The sequence below is a fragment of the Oreochromis aureus genome, linkage group 1 (genome assembly GCF_013358895.1).
Source record: "Oreochromis aureus strain Israel breed Guangdong linkage group 1, ZZ_aureus, whole genome shotgun sequence".
Taxonomy (NCBI): Eukaryota; Metazoa; Chordata; class Actinopteri; order Cichliformes; family Cichlidae; genus Oreochromis; species Oreochromis aureus.
In genome coordinates, this window is record NC_052942.1 from 21637382 (window position 1) to 21659688 (window position 22307).

The 22307-nt window shown below is 41.8% G+C and overlaps 2 protein-coding genes across 4 annotated transcripts in view; one reads left to right on the forward strand and one right to left on the reverse strand.

The window, feature by feature from the left end:
- Positions 1 to 1465: 1465 nt before the first annotated feature.
- Positions 1466 to 11972, forward strand: swap70a (switching B cell complex subunit SWAP70a). The gene is made up of 12 exons (XM_031735951.2): positions 1466 to 1650; positions 3676 to 3816; positions 5340 to 5513; positions 5599 to 5823; positions 6091 to 6237; positions 6352 to 6460; positions 6647 to 6828; positions 7522 to 7629; positions 8064 to 8230; positions 8484 to 8682; positions 9190 to 9286; positions 9960 to 11972. Exons 1-12 carry the CDS (start codon positions 1555 to 1557, stop codon positions 10076 to 10078), a joined length of 1764 nt encoding a protein of 587 aa, XP_031591811.1. The 5' UTR covers positions 1466 to 1554; the 3' UTR covers positions 10079 to 11972.
- A 7455-nt stretch (positions 11973 to 19427) lies between these two features.
- Positions 19428 to 22307, reverse strand: part of sbf2 (SET binding factor 2) — a 119017-nt gene continuing 116137 nt past the window's right edge. For all 3 annotated transcript variants that reach the window (XM_039610550.1, XM_031735931.2, XM_031735930.2), the window contains 3 exons: positions 22060 to 22147; positions 21858 to 21989; positions 19428 to 20840 (listed from right to left, as the gene is read on the reverse strand). In XM_039610550.1, the coding sequence (XP_039466484.1) occupies positions 20742 to 20840; positions 21858 to 21989; positions 22060 to 22147 (319 nt within the window). In that variant the 3' untranslated portion in view covers positions 19428 to 20741. The remainder of the gene's footprint in view (positions 20841 to 21857; positions 21990 to 22059; positions 22148 to 22307) is intronic.

Consider the following 22307-nt stretch of genomic DNA (forward strand, 5'->3'; position numbering starts at 1 on the left):
GTTTAGGTTGTTAGCTTAAGCTACCCAAAAGTCAAAGCCAACTTTATTGTCAGTTTTGTAATACGTACAGGAGCGCATGCAACTAGAATAATTAAAAAATGAGATCCAGATAAATATGAGGTATAAATATTAACTATGGACTAAAGCCAAAAAATCAAAGTGGTGTAACTACATATTAACAAACTAATTGTAAAAGTAAATATAAAGTAACAAATTTTGTTATGTTATTTGATTTTGATTTGGGTGGTTATGCTTCTTTGTAGCTAAATGCTTCTTTCAACACTTTCCAAAACAAGTATTCATTACAAATTTATTTTAGATTCCCTCTCTTAGAGGAGGGAAATCATGCCTGTTTTTTTTTTTTTTAAATTTTATTTTGTTTTGTTTTGTTTACCCAAAATAAGTTTTTAATTCTGTATTTATTTCTGATAGAATGATCTTATTTATTGAGGCCCCTAACCCTGGAATAGTTCAGTTCACCCCATGTGAAAAAAAAATACTGGAGTAACCTCTGAAGACGTCCTTGATGAGCGTTGCCCTCGAAGTTGCCTGGATTTGAAGTACTCTTTTGGGTTCAGGTTAATTTATCTGTAACTGTAGCTAGATTTGAGTTAGTGTAGCAGGTTACACTTACCCAATAAGTGAAAGATCACCTGTTTAATCCCAGGAGGAGACAGAAATCTGTTTGAGGTTGTATCAGGAAGAGCATCTGGTGTAAAACCTAAGAAATCAAACGCATGGAGCTACCTGCTGTGTTCACCCCCCTGGGAATAAGCAGCTGACAGTAGACTTGGTCTGCAGGGGGAGTCATCCATCCTCACCAGCACATTTTCAACACAAATTAGAATAACACAACATAACGAAGAGATTAAAAAAAATATCACGTAGCATCAGTATGAACGTTCAATAACTTAACCTGCTTTTGTATACCATCAAAAGTATATGTGGAATCAAATTGCAGCACAGTTATAACATGTAGAACTAGGAAGTGGAGGTGTTATGCTCTCCTCCTTTAGGCTCTCAAACCTTTTCCAGTATGCCCCAATCCAGCGGCTGGGGCACTCCCGGGGAGGAGCAACGTTACTAGGAGCTGTGTCCCTGACGTCACCATATCAGGGATAACGGCTCTTCTTGACATCACAGAGAGCCGAGACTGGAAAAAGAAGGTCTAAAACTAAGTGTTTAAAGCAGCCTGAAGTATTTTTTTGTCTCACAGGGATTTTTGAAGTCATGAACGACCATGTTTAATTCAAACACCCACCAACGTAGAGCATAGCAGGCTCACTTTAAAGTTACTTATTCGTGATTAAATAAACTGTTGACGTGTTATTTGGTTTTAATTAGTCGGGTCAACTAAACAAACTTCCATTAGCAGGGGGACACATAAAAAAAAACTAAACAACATGTGGCGCTATCACACTTCTCCCTTTTTTGCGCCTCTAGCGCAGCGCTTCTCTCTGAGAGGCGGATACTTTCAAACACGCAAACATACGCAGAGAGGGAGACGGACGGACAGACACACAGACACCTCCTGCGGTGCTGCTGAGGGACAAGATGTGGCTGCGAGAGGAGCTTTTGAAATCCATATGGCACGCATTCACAGCCCTGGACGTGGATCAGCGTGGAAAAGTCTCCAAGTCTCAGTTAAAGGTGCGTTTCGGTTCTTTTCCCCCCCTTCTCCTTCCAGTTCAGAGCCTAAACTCTGCCGTTATTTTTACTCAGCAACATAACCGCTGAATAAATGGCACTTCCCGTATTCACTGTTTTTTCTGACTTTATGTGTGATAAACGCGGCTGAGTTGGTTTTACTTAGTTAAAACTTAGTGAAAGTAAATGCGTGTACTTTCACTCAATTTTATACGTGTTTCCCTTTCCATCACAAATTATGCTGAGTGCAGGGATTGTTACAAACTTGGGCTTAAACATATAATCAAGGTCTCTTACCGTCAAAGAAACTCCAGTTTCAGGCTGCTCCACTGTAGAAAGAGGTGGTGTTTTACTGTATGACAGCCTGGGCCTAAGTTTGTTTGCCTGGTGGCTCTGCTGTCTGTGTGCCCAGCCTGACAAAGACACTGTCTGACTTCAAGGCTCCTGCAGGGTTTTTCATCTCTAACATATGGACACTGCAGCACAGCCAGGAAAACTGAAAAAGTCCCTATTTATGGAGTTGTATTTATACGCACTGCTTGTTGAACTATTCACACAAAGCCATAAAACCTTTTGTACCCTGGTGCATTAACGCAGTTGCACTAATCACCAGGGACAAGCTTTATTCTGAGGAGTGAACGTTTATCTTCAAGAACTGGAGTTAACGCTTGGTCAGCAGTGCTTGTAAATGTTAGAAGTGTTTTGCATGTATGTCTGCAAACATGACAACTGTGAGCCCAAGCCTAACCTTTAATTTAACCTCGTGTGTGTTATTTTGAGGAAGTGTAATTTGACATTTGTTGAGGTAATGTATTGTCCAAAAGCTGGCCCTCATCTTTGTATAATTTGCTATGCTATGAGATGAAAATAGGAAATAGGTGCAGCGATTTATTGAATCGCAATGATACGTGGAAATGCGGAATAGGAAGCAAAAACATTTTATAAAATTCAAACAAGCTTAAAAGTCAATATCCGGCTTGAACTTGAACTCTCTCATGCAGCTTTATTGCCATTTATTTTAAGAAGTCTTCAGGAATAGCTCTCCAGGCTTCTTGAAGGACAATTAAAGCTCTTCGTTGTTTCTGTTCTCTGTCAGGATGATCCCACACTGCTTTAATAATGTTGAGGTGTAGGCTCTGGGGAGGCCAATCCATGACTCATAGTGTTTCATTGTGTCTGTCCTATCCAAGCATATCCACCTTGGTATGCTTTTACTGCACTAGCATTGTGTTTGAGATTATTGTTATTCTTAACAATTAATCCAGTGCCAATCAGATGCTTTTCAGATGATATTGCATGTAACAGATTCAAATCTGATGGTGCTTTTTTTCTATGTTGATAAATGCAGCTCACACAATCACAGAGCCTCCACCCTGTGTTACAGATGACTGTAGACACTCACTGTTGTACCTCTCTCTCCTTGCCTCCTCCATACATACTGATGACGGTTTGAAACATACATTTCAAATCTGGATTCATCGCTCGATAAGATCTGTTACCACAGATTTTTAGTAGTTTCCCTTCATTAAGAACGGCTTCTGATATCCACCCGTCCACTGAGACCATTTCTGATGAGGCTTCAGGAAACAGTAGAAGAATCAACTAAAGGGTCTAGACTGATGTTTTTCTTTTCTCTTAAGGACATGACTTTCAGATACTGATGTGCTGTAGATAGTTTTTTGGGTCTGGCACTGACAGGTCGCTATTAACAAAGTGCCTAAAGCTACAATTTAAAATGGGTTCTTTGCTAAGTTGTCTGTTAGGTGTAGACACAACACTGGTTCACAACACACTGAGATTAGAGCCTTCCTTATGCTTGAATGAGTCATGTGTCACCAGTAAGTGGCTTAACAAACAACAACAAACAAAAAAATCTTCTTAAAATGGTCTCGTACAAGGACTGAATGAAACAGGAGTGAAAAACCAGCCAATGTCCAAAGACCTTTCAAGACTGCCATAAAAATATCCAAGAAAGCCTGACAGCATCTGTTCCTTTGTTTATTGTCAATTTATTGTTGTGTTTTTCAGGTGCTGTCTCATAATCTGTGCACAGTGATGAAGATCCCACATGACCCCGTGGCCCTTGAGGAGCATTTCAAAGATAACGATGAAGGGCCTCTCTCCAACCAGGGCTACATGCCTTACCTCAACAGGTTTATTCTTGACAAGGTGGGAGCAAAGAGCCTTGGTTCAAATGTTGTTCTCAGTATGGATACTTGAGACTTCTAAGAGATGTGAAAACTAGAAGTTGGTCAGTTAAACACTATGACATGTTAACAGTCTCTCAGTGCTCGCTGAATAACAATGACTGTGAACCTGGCTTAACCAGGTGAGGCTTCTGCAGACTCCTGGGTTTAAACCTGCCCCAGATCACTTTCCTGTGCATCATTTGCCCTCACTTTCTCTCCCTACTGTCTTCTCCAGTCAAGACAGTAATGCACCAAAATAAAAAATCTGTAATATGGAGTGTTCACTTTAACATGACGGGTTTCTGACTCACTCACTGTAACATCTTGTGCAAGAATGCTGCTTCTGAGACAAGACTCGGATGACAAATGTGTCATCCTGTTTGATGATACAAATTCTTAGTATTCAGCAGTTTTTGACCTTGTTTACACTTTAAAATGTGTCTTATCAGCGAACATCTGGTCCACATCGTCATTTACACCCGTGACTCCAAGCTGTCCAGCTGATAAGTTGTATTCATATTTTGTTAGTGCTCACGTAACACCTGCTTGAAGGCCCTCCATGCAATGGGCTGGAATTTTAAATTAAAACCTTAATAAGCTACTGTACGTGTGCATACATCTCAAAGCGTGACATGTCTAGAAAAAGGACATAAGATAAGATAACATAAGATAAGATAACCTTTATTAGTCCCACACGTGGGAAATTTGGTCAAATATGTGTCAAATGTGTCACCCCACCCTCTTAAGTGGTTTGAGTATTCACATAACATTGCTCATTGTCTTTGATGCTGTGCGCTTGTGAACTGCTCACCCGTCATGCATTTTAAAGCTAACTGCAAACAGGCCCGTTGATGCATCGTGTTGTCGACACTAAGAAGTGCCAAAGCTTTTATTTACACTGGATATCACACTTTGCCAGGAACAATCCTCAAAAGGCTTTGTAGGACGAAAATTAAAAACGCCAAAAAAAAAGTAGTCAGTTACACAATAAAAATAGTAAAAACCTGCCAACACACACTTCACACACGGTTTTGTGGCACTGAAAACGATGACTAATCATGGTCTGTTTTGCTCAGTGCACACAGAGTAGCAATGTGTTTTGTTTTTAATCAATGCAATAATGGTTTAATGAATGTTAATGAAATCTGTGAATAAAATGAGCTTCATCCTCACGTACTCTTGGCACAAGTGGATCCTTGTGTCTTTGCTCTGTAGCTTAGCAAGCGGCAAACACACGACAAACATGTGCATTTTATAAAAGTTTGATAAAACCGAGCCAGGAAACTGCTCGGGTTTCTCTCTGTTTTCTCGCTTTTCTCTCGTAGGCTCTGACTTGAATAAAAATGAGGCATTTAATTACATCACGTTTGCACCTCACATCCTGCAGACTCGAGGTTTTGAAAGCTCTAAGCAGTCTCCTGCTTAGCATTTGTAAACACGAAACCCTTGATCCTTTGTGCTTCCGACTTTGAATCTGACTGAATTCTGCATTTTTAATCGCAGGTATGTGGGGATTTCGACATAATGGAGTTCAACAGGATGTGCTGGACACTTTGTTACAAGAAAAACATACACACAAAACATTTGCTCATCTCAGATAATGACGCTTTCAAAGTGTGGTGCATTTTCAACTTTCTGTCAGAGGACAGATACCCGCTAGTCATCGTCATGGAAGAGGTGAGGATCCCGTAGTCTGAAATGTTTAACCATTCCCTCTACCAAAACTCTGAGTTTCAAGTAAAGCTTCTACATATCTCCTTAGATCGAGTACTTCCTGCGAAAACTCACAGAAGCCATGGGGACTGTTTGGAGTAAAGAGAGCTTTGCAGAATATAAGCAGCGTCAGAACTCGAAGAACTTCCTGTCTGCCTGGGAGCTGATCGAACTGGTGGGAATGGGTTACTTCAGCAAAGGCTTAAACCGCCAGATCCTGGCCATGGGCATCAATGAGGTCTTCAATGAGCTCATACTGGACGTTCTCAAGGAGGTCAGAGAGGATGTTGATCTGTTATACTGTGTATTTCTCATATTTGCAGCTTCAGATTTCCCATCTAAAATCTCTCTGAACCGTGAGCTTTTGCGGTTTTGCTGCCACTGAGATAAAAATGGCAGCTTCCTCAATGCAAATTAACCCTCATATCTGGCTTTGCAAACTCTACTGGCTACACTAACCCTCGCACTTTGCAAGACACTTTTTAACCTTTCCAGTGTACCTACTGTATTCATATGTTCTTTCCTACACTGTGTTTTTAAGGGATACATGATGAAAAAGGGGCACGTCAGGAAGAACTGGACCGAGCGCTGGTTCGTCCTCAGACCCACCTCACTGTCGTACTATGTGTGTGAGGATCTCCAGGAGAAGAAAGGAGACATAATTCTGGACCAGAGCTGCTGTGTGGAGGTAAACAGCTGAGCTGCATGTCCTACAAGTTCCTTAAACGAAAGACTTTAAAATAATGAGCATCCGCTATAGATGAAATTTCATAGCAGCGACTAATATTTCTTTCTCCTGCAGTCGCTGCCAGATAAAGAAGGGAAGAAATGCCTTTTTATTATAAAGTGTGCTGACAAAAGCTTTGAGATCAGTGCGTCAGATAAAAAGAAGAAGCAGGAGTGGATTCAAGGTACTGACTCATCATTTTCCACCCCTCTGTAACTTCCTCATCATAAAAAGGTCTCATCATCACTGTCTCTTCATTTTCTTTAATGTTGCCTCTGAATTTTTGAATGTCAGTGTCTGACTCAACGTTAAATCCATAATGACTAAATGTCGTGGGAATAATTCAGCCGGTGACTCTGTCTTGTGGCAGCTATTCAAACGTGCATCCAGCAGCTGAGGCTGGGGCTGCTGTCTCCTCACCGCGAGGCCCGGCTCAGGCGCCGGGAGCTCCGGCAGAGGCAGCAGGTGGAGGAAGACGACCTGGCAGAGAGGATGAGGCAACTCCAGGCGGCCAATGAGAGCAAACAGAGAGAGCTGGAAGCCATGAGAATGGTCTGTGCTTAAGTCAACTAAAAACTCTAAAAACCCTGTCATGCGGGAGGAAGAATTAAGACTACGTTGGTTACAGTTACATTTGCTCTTCAATGAACAGAGCCTAGAAGATTTAAGCCTTTATAAACCTAACAAAATATAACTCATACCTGTTTTATGCTACATAGATTCTTTTTGGGGGGTTGTTTCTGGGGTCCTGGAGAGAATGAAATGTGTTGAAGCACTGCTACAGTGTAACTTAAGTTCCAGAGAAAATCAGTGTTGCTGTCCACTTCCTATTTATTTCCATGTATTCTGATGTTTTTTTTTTTAAAGAACACAGAGAGTTTAATGTGACACTCACAGTGAAAAAGGGAAACAAAACCGCTATGCAAACTACTGTTGTGAACATATCAGTCATGGACACCTGCATCCAGCGGCAGGCCTGGGTGTATGATTCTTTTAGAACTTTAGAAAAGTTATGCTTTCTCACTTCTGCTTTTACGCTGCCAGATGGCTCTTTTTTAAAATTGTTTTGCTAAATACACCCTGGTGTTACTTAGCAAAATATACCTATTGCTAATTGCACTAGAAATAGATGCTAGCATTACTTGTGTGAAGTTCAACTTTAAGTAAAACCAGTCAAGGACTTCCCTGCAGGCTAATGTGGCTTCCAGTCAAGCAGCTCTTTCCTCTTTTTTGGGGGTTTTGCAGAAAATGGAAGAGGCTGCGGCTAAAGCGGCGCTGGAGGAGCAGAGGAGGAAGCAGACTCAGTTAGATCTGCAGGATCGCTACAGACTGGACTTGGAGAGAGAGAAGATGGTAACTAGTGTGCCTCTCACAACAACTGATTGCGTGGTGACACAGTTTTATGTATATTTTTTTTCTAAGTAAAAAAAAAAGAAAAAGAAATGTGTCCGGTAAACGGTGACTTTCTGTCTCTTTGTTTTGAGTGTCTGATTAAGTCATCATCAGTCGTCTGTATTTTAAGGGAAACAAAGGCTTAAAAAAGCTCAAATTATCCATCGCATGATGCTGAGTCATCTTTGGTCTTAGTGTCAGATGAGCCAACAAGTTAATCATCCCCCCAAGTTGAAAAACAAGACAGACAAATGCCTTTGTAGAGCAATAAAAGACTATTTATTTTGCAGTAGAGCATACTAACAGTTGACGTGTAGATAATTGCTCTGAGTGAAAGAGCCCATTGATTAAAAATGTGGATGACTGTGCGTGTATTTGTGTCTTGACTCATTCAGGTGCGTCAGCAGATGGAGGAGCAGGTGGCCCAGAAGTCCAGTGAACTGGAGCAGTACCTGCAGCGCGTCAGAGAGCTGGAGGATATGTACCACCGGCTGGAGGAGGCCTTAGAGGATGAGAGGCAGGCCAAGCAGGATGAGGAGGCCATGCGGAAGCTGCAGGCCAGGTCTCGAAAACACGCCCCCACACACATGCTACACGGCATGTGGATACATACAGGAAGTAAATCTGGTGATGTCAGCTCCCTGTTTGAGCCAGTGTGAACCCGATTAACAGACCTGAAGTCTTACCAAGGCTGCTACTAGTTTTTAACTCAGTCACTTTGTGGTTACGTGGTCATTTTATTTGATTTTCCATCCATCCGTCTGTTAAAAGTGAAAACAATATCTTAGGAATGCTTGGTGTGTGTTCATGTGTAGCCTGCTGGAAGAGGAGGCAGCCAAGAGGGCAGAACTGGAGCGGATCCAAAGGCAGCAGCAGAGGGCGCTGTCTCAGACCGAGGCAGAGAAGCAGGAGCTAATGGCCGAGCAGCTGGCCAAGGAGAGAGACCTGCAAGCAGCCATGCAGCAGCTGGAGAGGCTGCAGAGGGAGCGGCAGGGAGCAGTGAAGCAATATGAGGTCAGCTTTCAGAAGACAGAGGCCATGTATCTCACAGAACTGCGTATATCCTTACTGTCTGATCAAGCGTCCTTAAAATAGGATTAAAAAACATAATGCATTACTTACAGTATTTGTTCATGCATGATCTTGACCCCCAGTAAAGGCCAAATGGGAAAGCTTGTGATAAGATTATCTTCTTCTTCCTCCTCTTCTTCTTGCGGGTCCCCCTAGGGGTCGCCGCAGAGGATCATCTGCCTCCATCTGATCACTCTCTTCCTCTTCTGTCACATCAACCCTCCTTCACTACCTCCATGAATCTTGCCTGTGGTCTCCTTCTCCTTTCCTCCTGCCTGGCAGCCCCACTGTCAACATCCTTTATACAGTATATCCACTATCCTTCCTCTGCACATGCACATCTCGAACTCTGTCTCCTAACAAAAAACAGATTCACTTGAAAATCTGTTTTTTTGGGAACAGAAACAGTTAATCATATAAAACACCTCTGTTTTCCTACCTCACATACAGGCAGTGACGAGGAAACTTGAGCGAGCAGCTAACAAGACTAAGACTTGGAAAGACAAGGTGGCCAAGCACGAGGGGCTGGTGCGTCTTATCCAGCCAGGTAGGAGGGCTCTTCGTTTATAAATTTCATTTCCATTTCCACCGGCCAGAGGTAGCATCGTCTAAGACTTCAGTCCAGCCTGCTGAATGACTGGCGAGCTCTCACATTGTAGAGAAGTATGGAAAAATCTGGGGACTCTTCTCTGTGTTTTGCAGCAGGACAAGACATTAAGAATGGGTCATGTTATGAGAACGGTTCTCTGAACTGTTAATTTAGTCCGAGCCAGAGGTCTGAGTCGTTGTCAGTTTTACGGCACTCTTGGTAATAAAGAAATTACCCGCGGCATGCCAGACCACACCGAAGTAAGGCGGCTTAGCCAAGGAGCCCTCGATTTATGACAGAAGCATTTATTTGTAGTGTCAGTGGACTGACTGAATGTCGAAACACTAAAAAATGTTGTTGAAATAATCTCAGGTTGCTCTTTGTCAGTTTTGTAAATGGATGGTTCATTAATATTTTCTGAAAGCCCTTTATCAGAATGTGGAATCATTCAGTGGTTATGCAACAGACTAGCAGAGCTAAGCTCACGCTAAGCTGTATAAAATGAGTTTGACGCCCCTGGCACAAATGTTTTCTCTTACTCGGCAGAAAAAAAGAGGAACACCAGCGATCGGTTTGTGAGTACATCTCGCTATAATTTTTTCATCTCTTTTCTTTTGACCCTCTCTTTTAGGTCACAAAGAACCGCAGAGGATCACTAACTGGGGTCCTGCATCGTTCACTGACACTGAGCTGGATCTGAAGAAGAAGTTGTGGCAGGAGCGTAAGAACCAGGGAGCTCAGACTCAGTGATTTATACATGAATAATTCAGTGTTTGTGTCCGAAGTCACCCGACTGTTCACGGCTTTGCTAGTTTCTGTATAAGAAACACTATCAGTGATAGCCTTTTTTTGGAGGCCAGGTAATCATATACCTAAAAAACAATAAAAATAATGAAATGCTCACAACTTGACATAAATGTTGACGATAATGGCCCATTTCACAAATAAATCCAGATTAATTTGACTGTATTTAGTACCATTAACTGCAAATGATGACATTTTAAATATATTCTACAACACTGAAAATAGGTGCACACTCTTTAATTTGTTTATTTTGCAAATTACTGGCATCCTGTTGAGCAGTAGTTTCAAACATAAGGCCCCAAAGACAAAGACTCCAATTCAGGCTGCTGGACAACTTTGGAAAATATGAAAGAGTGCATAGATTTGGACCTTTTAACTGTGTTTTCATAAGTTTTAAAGCTTTTCCCATTGCTATTTCATACTACAAGATCAAAGTGGGCTATATGTGGCTCACAGTGAGTATTACTGTACTACATAGTTCATGTAATAGTTAAGAATTGAAGAAAGAATCCTGCTTTTAAATTCGAAACTTTTACTTATCTGCACATAATAAAATAAAATGTAGTCTTTGCCAAGTCATAAAATTAGATAAATACAACCTGGGATGAACAACAGCACACGACAGATTACATCTTGTCATTATTTATTTAACAGGAACTAGTCTTAAAATGTGCTTAGAGGAGTTCATAGTCGGCTCAATAACTGCAAGATGTGCAGGTCCCTTGGTTGCAGTGCAAGCCTGAAAGCCTCCGCTTTTATAGAGGTGCTCACACTTGCTGCCCATCAGTTAATCAAGTGCATTTTACTTTCAGCATCTGGCTGCTGCTGGTTCCTATGAAAGCAGTAAGGGTGTAGTTAGTTTTTCACACGCTGCTTCTGCATTTTGGCTTAATTTTGTTAAATGAATAATGACACGATGTAACAGTTCATGTGCCGTTGTGCATCTGAGGTTGTATTTGCCTCATTTTAAGACCTAAGGAATATTAATTTTAGTATGTCCCGATATGTAAAAGGGTGTTTTTTCTTTTTTCCCCGTATGTATCATCTTAATTTTAAGTCCTCTGTGTCAGCTCCTGTCACGCAAAGGTATGCGTCCTCATTTTATTGTCCAATGATCGTGGGTTTGCTTTTAGGATGCAAACAAGTTACTCTTCTACTCTACTTTTTATCCCAGTGTCTACAATTAAAGACTAAATGAACACACTCAAACATGGCAGACAGAAAAAGTAGGTAAAGTAGTGAACAGGCAGTGATTTCTTTCACAGCCTCTGACTGTAATGAAATGTCACAAGTCTAAAGGCGCTTGATAACATGAGCTCACCAAACCACATGAAAAATGTAAAAACTGGTTTACTTCTCTGGTTGACTTGTAGACGTAGAGCTTCGAGTAATTTTCTTCTGTAACAAAAATCAAATCCAAGCCTCAGACGTTTATTTGTTACCTTGGAAAAAGATTCTCCAATTTAATAACAACCATCTCCTGAGAGGTGATTAAAAGAGGTGATGAGCTGAGATAATTTGATCACAGGTTAACATCCACCTTTTTATTTTATTCAGTTGAGTTTTCCGTTTTAGATTTTATTTAGATTTTATTCTCATCTCATGTGCTGTATTTCATGTTAGTACTTTGCTTTTTTTTTAAATTTTTTTTTTTTATTTTGACTTGTTAGAAGACTTATTTTAACATAAAAGGAAAAAGAGTTGTTTTTTTTTTTGTTTTTTTACTAAGATTTAGGAGGATATGTGGGCAGAAATGTTTGCTATACTGTCCCAGGTCATTAACTCTAGATGAGTTAATTGTGTCTGTTATAACCAACAAATTAAAGCATTTTTTTCATGACTGTGGACGTGGCTGTTCTCATTTCACAGTTTGAGAGGAGGCTTTCTACAAATAAATGTAGAAAAGTAACTAAAGAACCCAACAAGCTTTACATTTTCTACTTGATTGCAGTCATACTGAACAACATCCAGCAGGTGTCAGCAGATGAACACGATCCTCAGTCATACGCTGAGGAGGGACGGGAGCTTTAAACTGGGACTGCTCAGGCTTAAGCGGAGCCGTGTAACTTGCACTCCTCATGGTTGTCGCTTGTAAAGAATAAGCCTGCTGTCATTGTAAAAATGTTATTTTGGCTGTTAGAGAAACAGCAAAACTACTCAGGGGGGAGCTATTTAGTCGTTGAGACCACTTAGAAAAAACGATTTTACTGTGACAACCCCCCTAAAAACCTTCCATTTAAAGGAAATCACGGGAATTTCAGCTTTCCTTTTGTATTTAGTTAGTCTGGACTTGTATATCGGGCATATGTCATATTATATCATGTATTTGTATTAGGTATTGCCATAGTGATTCTTCTTCAGGGTGGGATTGGGAGGCTTTACTGGTGAGTGAGCCCGGAGCATTGCCAGTTCTTCCACGAATGCTGAGCAGCCTGGTGAGCACATCACCTGGGCATGCCTTCACAGCTTTCAGCACGAAAACAATAATAGGGCGTGGAAAGTAAAAGTGAAATAATACGGCCCAAAACCGTTTGTAGTTTCAGGCATCCCTGATTCAAAATAGAGATAAAGTTACTGAACTACCTGAGTCACTACCCAAATATGAATTTAATTGGACTCTGAGCAAACTACTGCCAAAGGTAGCAAAGACATTAGTTTAATTGCATGTCGTTCTCACCCAGCTGCGATTCTTTGACACCACATGGAGCCAGTGCCTGACTACACAAACAAACAGTACACAATAACAGAACCCATTTATTGTTGTTGGTGTTGTTTTTTTTATCCCTACCCTTTTCAGTTAGGTAGCTTTATTCAGACTTCTTGAAAAGCAATGCAGATTGGATGCATTGATCTGATTTGCCAGATTGAGCTGCAGACTGCAGAGTGTCACGCAGCGGGCCGACTATCAGCCGCAGCATCACTCCAGAAACTTCCACTTTGGCTGGTGCAGACGCTGAAATGAATATCAGAGAGAATGCTTTGGATCAGCGCTTGGCCTGGTTACCTGTCTGATCGTGTAACAGGTCTTGTAGGCGCTTTACAACATGACTTCATTGTTCCAGTAACCACTAAAGAAGATGAATCACTTGATGCACGTGACATGCAGCGGTGAGGTCTGCATCTCGGTGTCAAAACACATCAGTTTGTGCAACAAAGAACCACTGTTCCTACACGTACTACTCACCTTTGTCTTCTTCATCCTCATGTTTCAGTGAAAAGAGAGACAGCATTGCAGGAACATTGTTTCGGCATCAAACTGTCATTTCGGGCACTTGTTTGTCTCTCGTCTTGCCAGCCAGGCAGCTCGCCTGCACAATGCACGTTTATAGTTTCCAGTAAAAAAGCAACTCACCTTCATTTGTCCTTCTTTAAGGAAACGGGGAGTTCATTTTGAGTTCAGGAGATGAGATAACGACCTGCATTCATACACTGGTCTAACAGTCAGCACCGTGCACATCTCTCTATACTGGCAGGTCACTGATAAGATCAGGTGCAGAAACAGATCAGTCAAGGCTCTGAGCTAATAATGTAAGTAGGATTGTAGAAAAAAAACTAAACACAACTAAACGCAACACAGACTCTGCTTTTATGGGTGTCTTGCATGATGATATACGATCAACAGGGTTTGCTGTGTGATAAACAGATTTGGTGTCCACATTTGTTTTTAAGAGGTATTTATATCTCAGAATCTGAGAAAAATGTGCTGCTTTTTATTGCAAATACTATTCTCAGAATTGTGAGTTTCTCATCTCCGTAGCTAAATTGCACAAGCCCTCTGCATTCCAAGTAAAGGCTATCTCTAGCTGTCTCACCCTCAAGCTCATGTGTTCGAATAGCACCCTAATGCCCATAACCAATCCATCTGATTCCTGTCCAAAACGCCCTCATAGAGACTGATTTGAAACTGGAACATTTTATGGGATTGTCTGCTGGTGAAAAAATGTCTGGCAGATGCCTGTTTTCTGGGTTAGATGGCTTCCCACAGTGACCTCAGCCCTGAGCGCTTCTATAGCTGAATGGGCTCAGGGTTCAGCTGCAGAGAGAAACTGTGGGTCACTTACACAGGCAAGTGAAAAACATCAGGGCCTCAGATAAATCACTCAAAATGGGCCAAAGAAACAGTCACGAAAGCAAACACCAGCCCTTAACGATACAAATCAAATGTTTATTGTGCTTTTCTATTCATGGATGAGTGGGCGGTGTCTGGATAAGATCATCTGGAGCTCGGTTGATTCATGCACTGGATAATCTAGACCCCCATGTGCTGCCCGCAGTTGACATCACCCTGATTTCCAAGGGTGGGACTCGATGATGTGTGTCAAGCTAAGTGAGATCAGCATTTGGAAGTGTTCTGCTGAATTTTGGAGCAGGTGCCCGCAGAGAGGCCCGCAAGTTTGTGAAGCGGGAAGGACCCCCAGCAGCGGTGAATGAACTCTCAAGTTGCCTACATGACATGACATTCATGTAAAAATTGCTACATAGCAGGCATTCATTGCAGCCACAGGGCTACATGGATATTAGCCTTGGAGGAGCAATAAAATAAATCAGGATCATCTGTCACTGGGGTATTTTTGGGGCCTGCAGAAAAGCCAATCAGCTTATTTCTGGAGATGTTTTATCGGACAAGAAGCATTTACTGCAGCTGTGACTAAACACGAAGAGCGCGATCCAAAATCAACAGATACGTGCAATGTTTAATTTATAGACCACTTTTGATGTGGAAGCAGCACGCTTTCAGCCAACCAAGACTAATCACAGTGAACTCAAGACACATGCAGCCAAGTTACACAATATCACTGTTACACAGCAATGCATTTAAAACACTGCTGCTTGTAGGGGTAATAGAGGCTTTCATCAGTAATTTGTCTCAAACTTCGAGAAAGAAATCACTTGCACAGGCAGTAATGCACACCACCTCATGCTATCGTTATATAACAGCTTGGAGTTTTCATCCTAAAATACTTATTCAACTGATGTGCATGAATTTGGTGCAATCCGGTCTAAAGGAAGTAAAACCCCCATTTTTATCTCTGGAGAAGATGATTCCAATCATGCCATTCCACACAATCTTGCTGGATAACTTCCGCTGCATCCCAGTATTAGTGGGCCGAGGTCCTAATCCCCTTACCCAAAGCAAAATGCTAAATATGATGTGTCATAGACTCTGTCCAGATGTTGGCCTGCTGCAGCTCTGCACCTGCTGCCAGTACAAGCCAGCTGGGAGATTGCATTGCTTGACAAATACTCACCACTTCCTTCCAAAAAAGTGCCTCACCGCTCTTCTTTTGACCTCAGCTTCCTCTCTGAATCAAACCTTCGAGGGACCACAGGAGTCCTGTTCTGCACCGCCAACCAGGCGCCACAGCGCCTGAGCTGGGGCTCCTGCCCAGTCCCATATTCATTGTTGGCAAGTGAGACATAGATCATCATCATCCTCTCCAAGCCCTGTTGCTGGCTCAGAGCAGAAAACATCAGTTGAAGGGGTGTCTGATTACTGCTCATTGATAGGAAATCCTTTATTGAAGATGAGGTGCTCACATGAGGACAGAAATTACAAATAGTTCTTCCTGTATCCTATGACTCTATCCTATGTGTGACACGACAGCAAATGATGAGCAGCTTTGTTTTTTTTACCTTGAACTCACTGCTAAGGTCAGCATTCAGTACTCACTGTACTTCTAGAAAACCTGTTTACAAACCTATGAAATTCATCATATGATTGTGGTGTGTTAGCAATCACCTTATCACAGATAATAAGTCATAAAACCAGAGTACAGAAGAAGTTAAAATGCCGAGTGCTAAATGAAAAGCCAGAAGATGACCAAATCTATTTTTGTTTATCCTGAAGGGAACATACTGCGCGTGCTAGGACTCGATTGCCATGTGTTAAGAATAAGATAAGATAAGATAAGATAACCTTTATTAACCAAACCACTTTAACAGTTACATGGAAAGTTTTCACAGGACTCTATTGAATGATGTGAAAAACTAAGTGCGCTCCATGTTTCAGTTGATTGTAAAAGAGCTTTTAGTGGGAATAACTCTAAGAAATCCTTTTCTGCAGGATTCTCTGACACCCCACTCTTCCTTATAATGTTGCTTCAGTTCATTGAGGCTTGATTTGTTTATGCACAGCTCTTTTAAGGTCCCTCCACAGGATTTCAGTCAGGTTGAGGCCTCGACTTTGATTGGACCACTGCAGCACCTTGGTTCTTTTCTTTTTCAGCCATTCTGTTGTAGATTTGCTGCTGCTGCATAACTCAGTTCAGACCAGCTGTAGCAGTCAGACAGACGGCCTCACATTTGACTCCCGGATGCTTTAAATAAAGAGAAGTTCTCAGTCGACTCAATGACGGCCAGGTGCCGAAGGCCTGTGGCTGTAAAACAAGCCCCAAATCCTCCACTCTCCATTATCATGCTAGTAGATTTGTATGAGGTGTTTGTACTGCTGTATTTGGTTCTCTGTGCAATTCACTGTGCATGACGGCCAGACGTCTCCATTTTGATCTCGTTTATCCAAAGGACATTGTTCCAGAAGACTCGTGCAAAGTTGCATCTCAGCAAACCAAACTTAAATTGTGCTGCCATGTTCTTTTTGGAGAGGGGATGCTTTCTCTCAGGAATCCTGTGAGGGGAAAGTTTGACCTTTCTTTTTTTCCAGCTGTAATCCAGATAAATATGAGCTAACAGAGAAATCATCACTAGCTAGCAAATGGCAGACAATCCAGTCTTACTCTGCTGGCTGCTTGGCTTCTACATACAAACCCAAAAATATTCCTTTGGTAAACATTGTCTGAGAATACAAAACAGTTACACAATAAAGTAAACTCTGAGTCATTGTTTTTCGGACACTTATGACAGATGGATGGTGTAAATGTGAGGAGACATAAAAAAAATGGCAGGCGATTTATATCTGACCTGACATGATTAGAGTGGGAGCTCTAACAACCAGACGATCTCCTATGAGCCAGCACTTGGCGACACTGGGAAGGAAGAACTCCCTTTTAAGAATAAGAAACCGGCAGAGCCAGACTCAGGGTGGGGCAGCCATCTGCTTCGACTGGCTGGTGAGTGAAGGGAAAGGAAAAAGAGGAAAGGAGAGCTTCGGAAGACTGGAACAAAATAACAAATTTAAACACTATTTTTTTTTTTAACATGGGTTGAAAAGAATCTGGCTGAAGTAAATCAAAAGGCTCTGACTCACTTTACTCCATGGTTAAACATAAATCACTTGATTTAAAACATTATTTTCCTCTTCGATGTCCTAAAACCCTGACAAACCAAACCAAAAATGCCCCTGCTGGCAATTAGGAGCAGTCAGGGCTCAGAGGTTTCTATGTGAGATTGACTCCTCCAACCTGCATATCAAAGTATCTTTGGGCAAGAAACTGAAGCCTTAGCTGCTCCTGATGCACAGATTGGAGTTTGTCTATTTACTACAATGTCACCTTGATTCAGTGCAAACATATCCATAATTCAAAAAAAAGGTATTGGTATTGCATTGGTAAAGGAATACCCCCATTTGGCTGTAAGCATTCAGTCTTCCCTCTGCTTGCGAAACACAGTTGTCATCGAGATTTTGGCCCCGGGTCTTCAGCACTCTTTGGGGTCTCCTGGGTCTTTCCCCGTCCCTTTGCATTTTCCACTCCTCCTTCTTCTCCTGCGGTTCAATAACCTGGCCTCCACCTCCTCTTCGCCTCAGCATAATACCCACTCAGATAATGATGCAAATAATAAAATAAAACAAATAAACAAAACAAAAATACTAATAAGATGAGCTTACAGAGAGTCAGTAGTGCTCCTCTTGGAAATTGCAGCTGATTGTGACCTTTTACTGACAGTGCGAGTTCAGTCTCAGCTCGAGGCCAAGTGTACCTGAGCCAATGTGGGTGCCTAGTTCATACATTCATTTTTGGCAAGACTGTGGGATTACTCAGGGTGAGTTTCTATTTATTATTTTTTTCACCAGTCCCAGAGGCACCACTTCCATCCAGACGAGGCAGGCAACTGCTTGAAGTCTAGGGGGCATGGGGTTAACAAAGTTTAAACTAGTGCAGAAGTGGCAAAGTGCAAAGTCTGCATATTGCACAAATAGGAGAAACCTGACTCCCTTAAGGGGGCCCCACCTGACTGCACTCTCTCCAGCTGAAAGTAGCGTGAATGATTCTGTTTAAACAAACCTAATGACAACAGTGAAAGCCGTTCTGTGAAAATGAAGACGAGTTATCCCACTGAGACTGAAGAAAGACAGAAGGAAAAAGAGGAGGAGAACAAAAGCAACACAGCAGTTAGTGGAGTGGATAATTACTATTAAATATAATGCTGAAAGAGACACTTGAACACCATAACTTTTACTATCTAGCCATCGTCTTCTGCTTAGCTGTGATAGGGCGAGAGGAATCATCAGCTAATTTGATCTCATGCATCTCAGACCGTAGGAGGAAAAACCACACCACAAAACCACATGGATAACCTCCAGGCTGGATTATCTCTTGCTCTTAGGGAACAGCGCTAACCACTGCTCCATTGTGGCATCCAATCCAATGCAGTGCCTAAACACCTGCATTTTAACTGAAGGCCACCAGATGGCGATACACAAGTCTACGGAAAAACTGGTCTCTGTCTCGACCTCTGTGAAGACTTTGCTGCCGAGTTTACTGGCTCAATCAATCATTTCGTTCATATAGAATTAAAACTCAAGTCTGTGTTGTCAATCTTGGAGATGCCGTGTTTCGAAATGGAGGTTTGTCTGTGATAAAATTGCAATATCATTGCCCAACGAGATTTTTTTAGAACCAAGATGGCAACAGAAGAGATGCTCATCGAGAAACTTGGTGGCCAGCAGGCTGAAAACACACAGGTTTTCAGTAGAGTCCACTTGGACTCGGGCATTGCTTCCACAGATAAACATGCACTTTTTAGAAAATGTCCTTTTATAAGACGCTTGTTGCTGGTGGTGTCAGTTTCTAACACGCTGTGCTGGTTTAGCTCACTAGGTTGAGCAGGTGACCCATGACTCTACCCCTAAGTCAATTACTGCATATAGTTATCTGATTGTGCATATGACTGTGATCATTATATTAAGAGATATTGGTGATAAAACACTGGCTGCAGGGGCCATCTGTGAATTTTTCCCCAGGGACCCAACAGACTCAATGCCCAATGCCATTTTAAGGCCCCACTAATCTGGTGCACATGTTCAGATTAGAAAGTTCAAAATTAGAAATGGTCATCATTTAATCCTGCCTTTACTTCACCACTAGGTAGGAAAATATATGAGCACAAAAGGAACAGGTAGTTTCAAGTATGTTTGATTTATTTTCAAAAAAAAAAAAAAATTAGAGCAACCACAAAACATGGTACAAAGATACAGTAACGCCGCTGATATGGCTGAATAGTTTGTGTTTTTCTTCTTTTGTAATGAAGCTGTGAAGGCTGCACAAAGGACAGATGGGACGATAAACTCTGAAAACCATCACGTCCTACATGATATATATTCTTTAAAAAGCCCTTAAAAGACACAGCGCCTGTCCGAACAACAACAACAACAACATTGTCCATTTCATTTTCAGAAAAACATGTCAGCACAAACAAACAACAGGCCACTCGGGGGGTTTTGTGCACCAGTAACAACACATTGAAAGAAAAAAAGAAGACTCAGTCACATTAGAATTAAAGTTAGAAAAAGTATACTTATGTTCAGTACATACAGTATATAAAACAAAATGTCATGTAGGTATTTACAGGAAAATGTAACGCCACCACACTTACACAGTTACACTTTTAATAAAAATAATAATTTACATTACACAAGACAAAAGTGTTAAACCAGAAGTCAATGAACATTCGACAAAACAGAGGAAACGTCACGTTTTTAAATTAAAACAAAACAAAAAATCTCAGGTAACTCATTTGAGCTCACTGTGCAAATTCTTTCCATTTAATCTGTCATGAGGAAACGTCACATGTACATTGCCGAGTAATGCCTTTAGCCTCGCTGTCCGCATCTGTCAGAAAGTCTATGTTTGATGAAGAGTGCATACGTTAGCGCTAAGTGCAAACAAATTGCTTTTTAATGTTGTGCATTAAAAATCTCTGAGTTTTTGGCGGTTCATACGTTTATGTAAGCAGCAATAACATTTTCCTCGTAGTAAAATATGATAGAAATTCTTTTACAAGCTTTTTTTTTTTTAAATGTTTTTTTTTTTAATATTTTTAAGTCAAAAACTGAACCCACAGTTTGATTGGCCAGTGATATTGCTTTGATCTATGTACATCTAGAACAGGATAACATTTCCTTGGTAGTGCAGTCCCCTAAAACCTCAGCTTATGTTTACTTTATCCCTGTCGGGGGGGGGGAGTGGGGCGCGCTGACAGCACAGGCAAATTTGGTCACTCGATTCCAACTGAAGCTCACCTGTGGAGTGATGACAGGTTGCTAAGTAACAGGCAGATAAGTGGATGGAGAGTATCCATCCTCCACTACCAGGCACTTAATTCACTGTTTGGTCCCCAAAATTAAAGACATCTAAAAGTTGGATATAGCGGCTGTCGCGTCTGCTCTCGACCGCCTGGCGCCGCCTCTGATGTGGGTGATGTAATGTTTACTTCACGCATCAGAGATGCAGTTCTGGATCTTGTCTATCCACACTTGAGCGCTGGGAGCATCTGAAGCACAGAAGTTGTAGACTCTCTTGCTGGTCTTCAGCTAGAGGGGAAATGGGTGGAAGGACAAAAGGTTAAATGGCAGCAAAAAGGGCAACAATGTCACAAATTTTCATGCCAATTAAGCGCACATTTTAAACATGTTTACAGAATTCCTGCTGGATTGAAGGGAATCAAAGACTTATTTCACTTGATGACATGCAAATCGATGCATAACTTTTATGTAAGGTGGGTTTTTTTTGGATGTTTCTGGCTAGAAAATGGACGGATGGACCAGCTTTCTTCACAAGTGAGCAAACTTCCCTGAAATTCACAATGGGATCAAAAAACTATTTCCCCCACTGTACGTTCCTACGCTCACCTGGTCACAATCTCTGAGTAGCGACTGAAAGAATAATATTATGGATGGCGTAGCTCTCCCTTAGTGACAGGGGGAGGAGCTCAGTCATTCAGGAGGGAAACAGACTAAAGCCTCTACTCCTCGACATCAAAAACAACCTCCTGAGGTGGTTCGAGCATCAAATTAGGATGTCTCCTGGGTAAGGTGTTTCAGGTATGTCCTACCAGGAGGAGGCCCCCAGGCAGACCCAGGACCTACTGGAGAGATTACATCGCTCAGCTGGGTGCCTTAGGAACACTTTGGTGTCCTCCGAGATGAGCTGGAGGAGGGGGTCGAGGAGAGGGAGGTTTTACCTTCTCTGCTAAGACTGCTAACGCATGAGCCCAATCAGACAGGCAGCAGAAAATAGATGGATTAATCTACTGATCTATTTTTCATTAAAAGTGATAAATTAACAGCTGTGACGATAACACGGACATCACGGGTGTCACGTGTCTTGGAGCTCTGCTAAACAGCAATAAGGACATGGTGCAGTGCAGGCAGCGAACTCACGTCACATATAAAAGTTTTTAAGGTTTTTTTTCTATAAAACATTTGGGGAAAATACCGACGCCCATAATGCAACACTCTATGCAAGACCGTATTAACCCCATTGTATAATATAAAAACAACTTCCAGATAAAATATAATATGCAGACCAGTGAAGAAATGTGAACTCACATCGAAGAAAGCCTTTTCACTGATGTGCTTGGGAGCTCCTATAGTGGGCGTGGCCGTCATCACGGACTCCACCTCTGCTAGATCGATGTGGCCTCTGCAGTTCGTGTCCTCCCCGGTGTCGTAGTACCTCATCTGCAAAGACGAGACCGTTAAACCTGCAACCTGTCACTCAGACTACAGCAGGGTATTGCAACCTGCTCACCTGGTGTTTTGTAATGTCCAACACGAACCAGCGAGGCTTCCAACCTTTCAGCAGTGCTCCACGTTTATACAGGACGCCCTCATAAGACCTACAAAAATAACAGTTATAAGTTTGGATGTTATGTGTCGACACCTCTGTCTCCACCATCAAACTAAAGTGTAAAACTAGAGTCAGCCTGTGCTCCATTTCCCTGGAAGTTTTCTTATTATTTGTTGCTGGTCGACACACAAACCCGCATCTATTCAAGA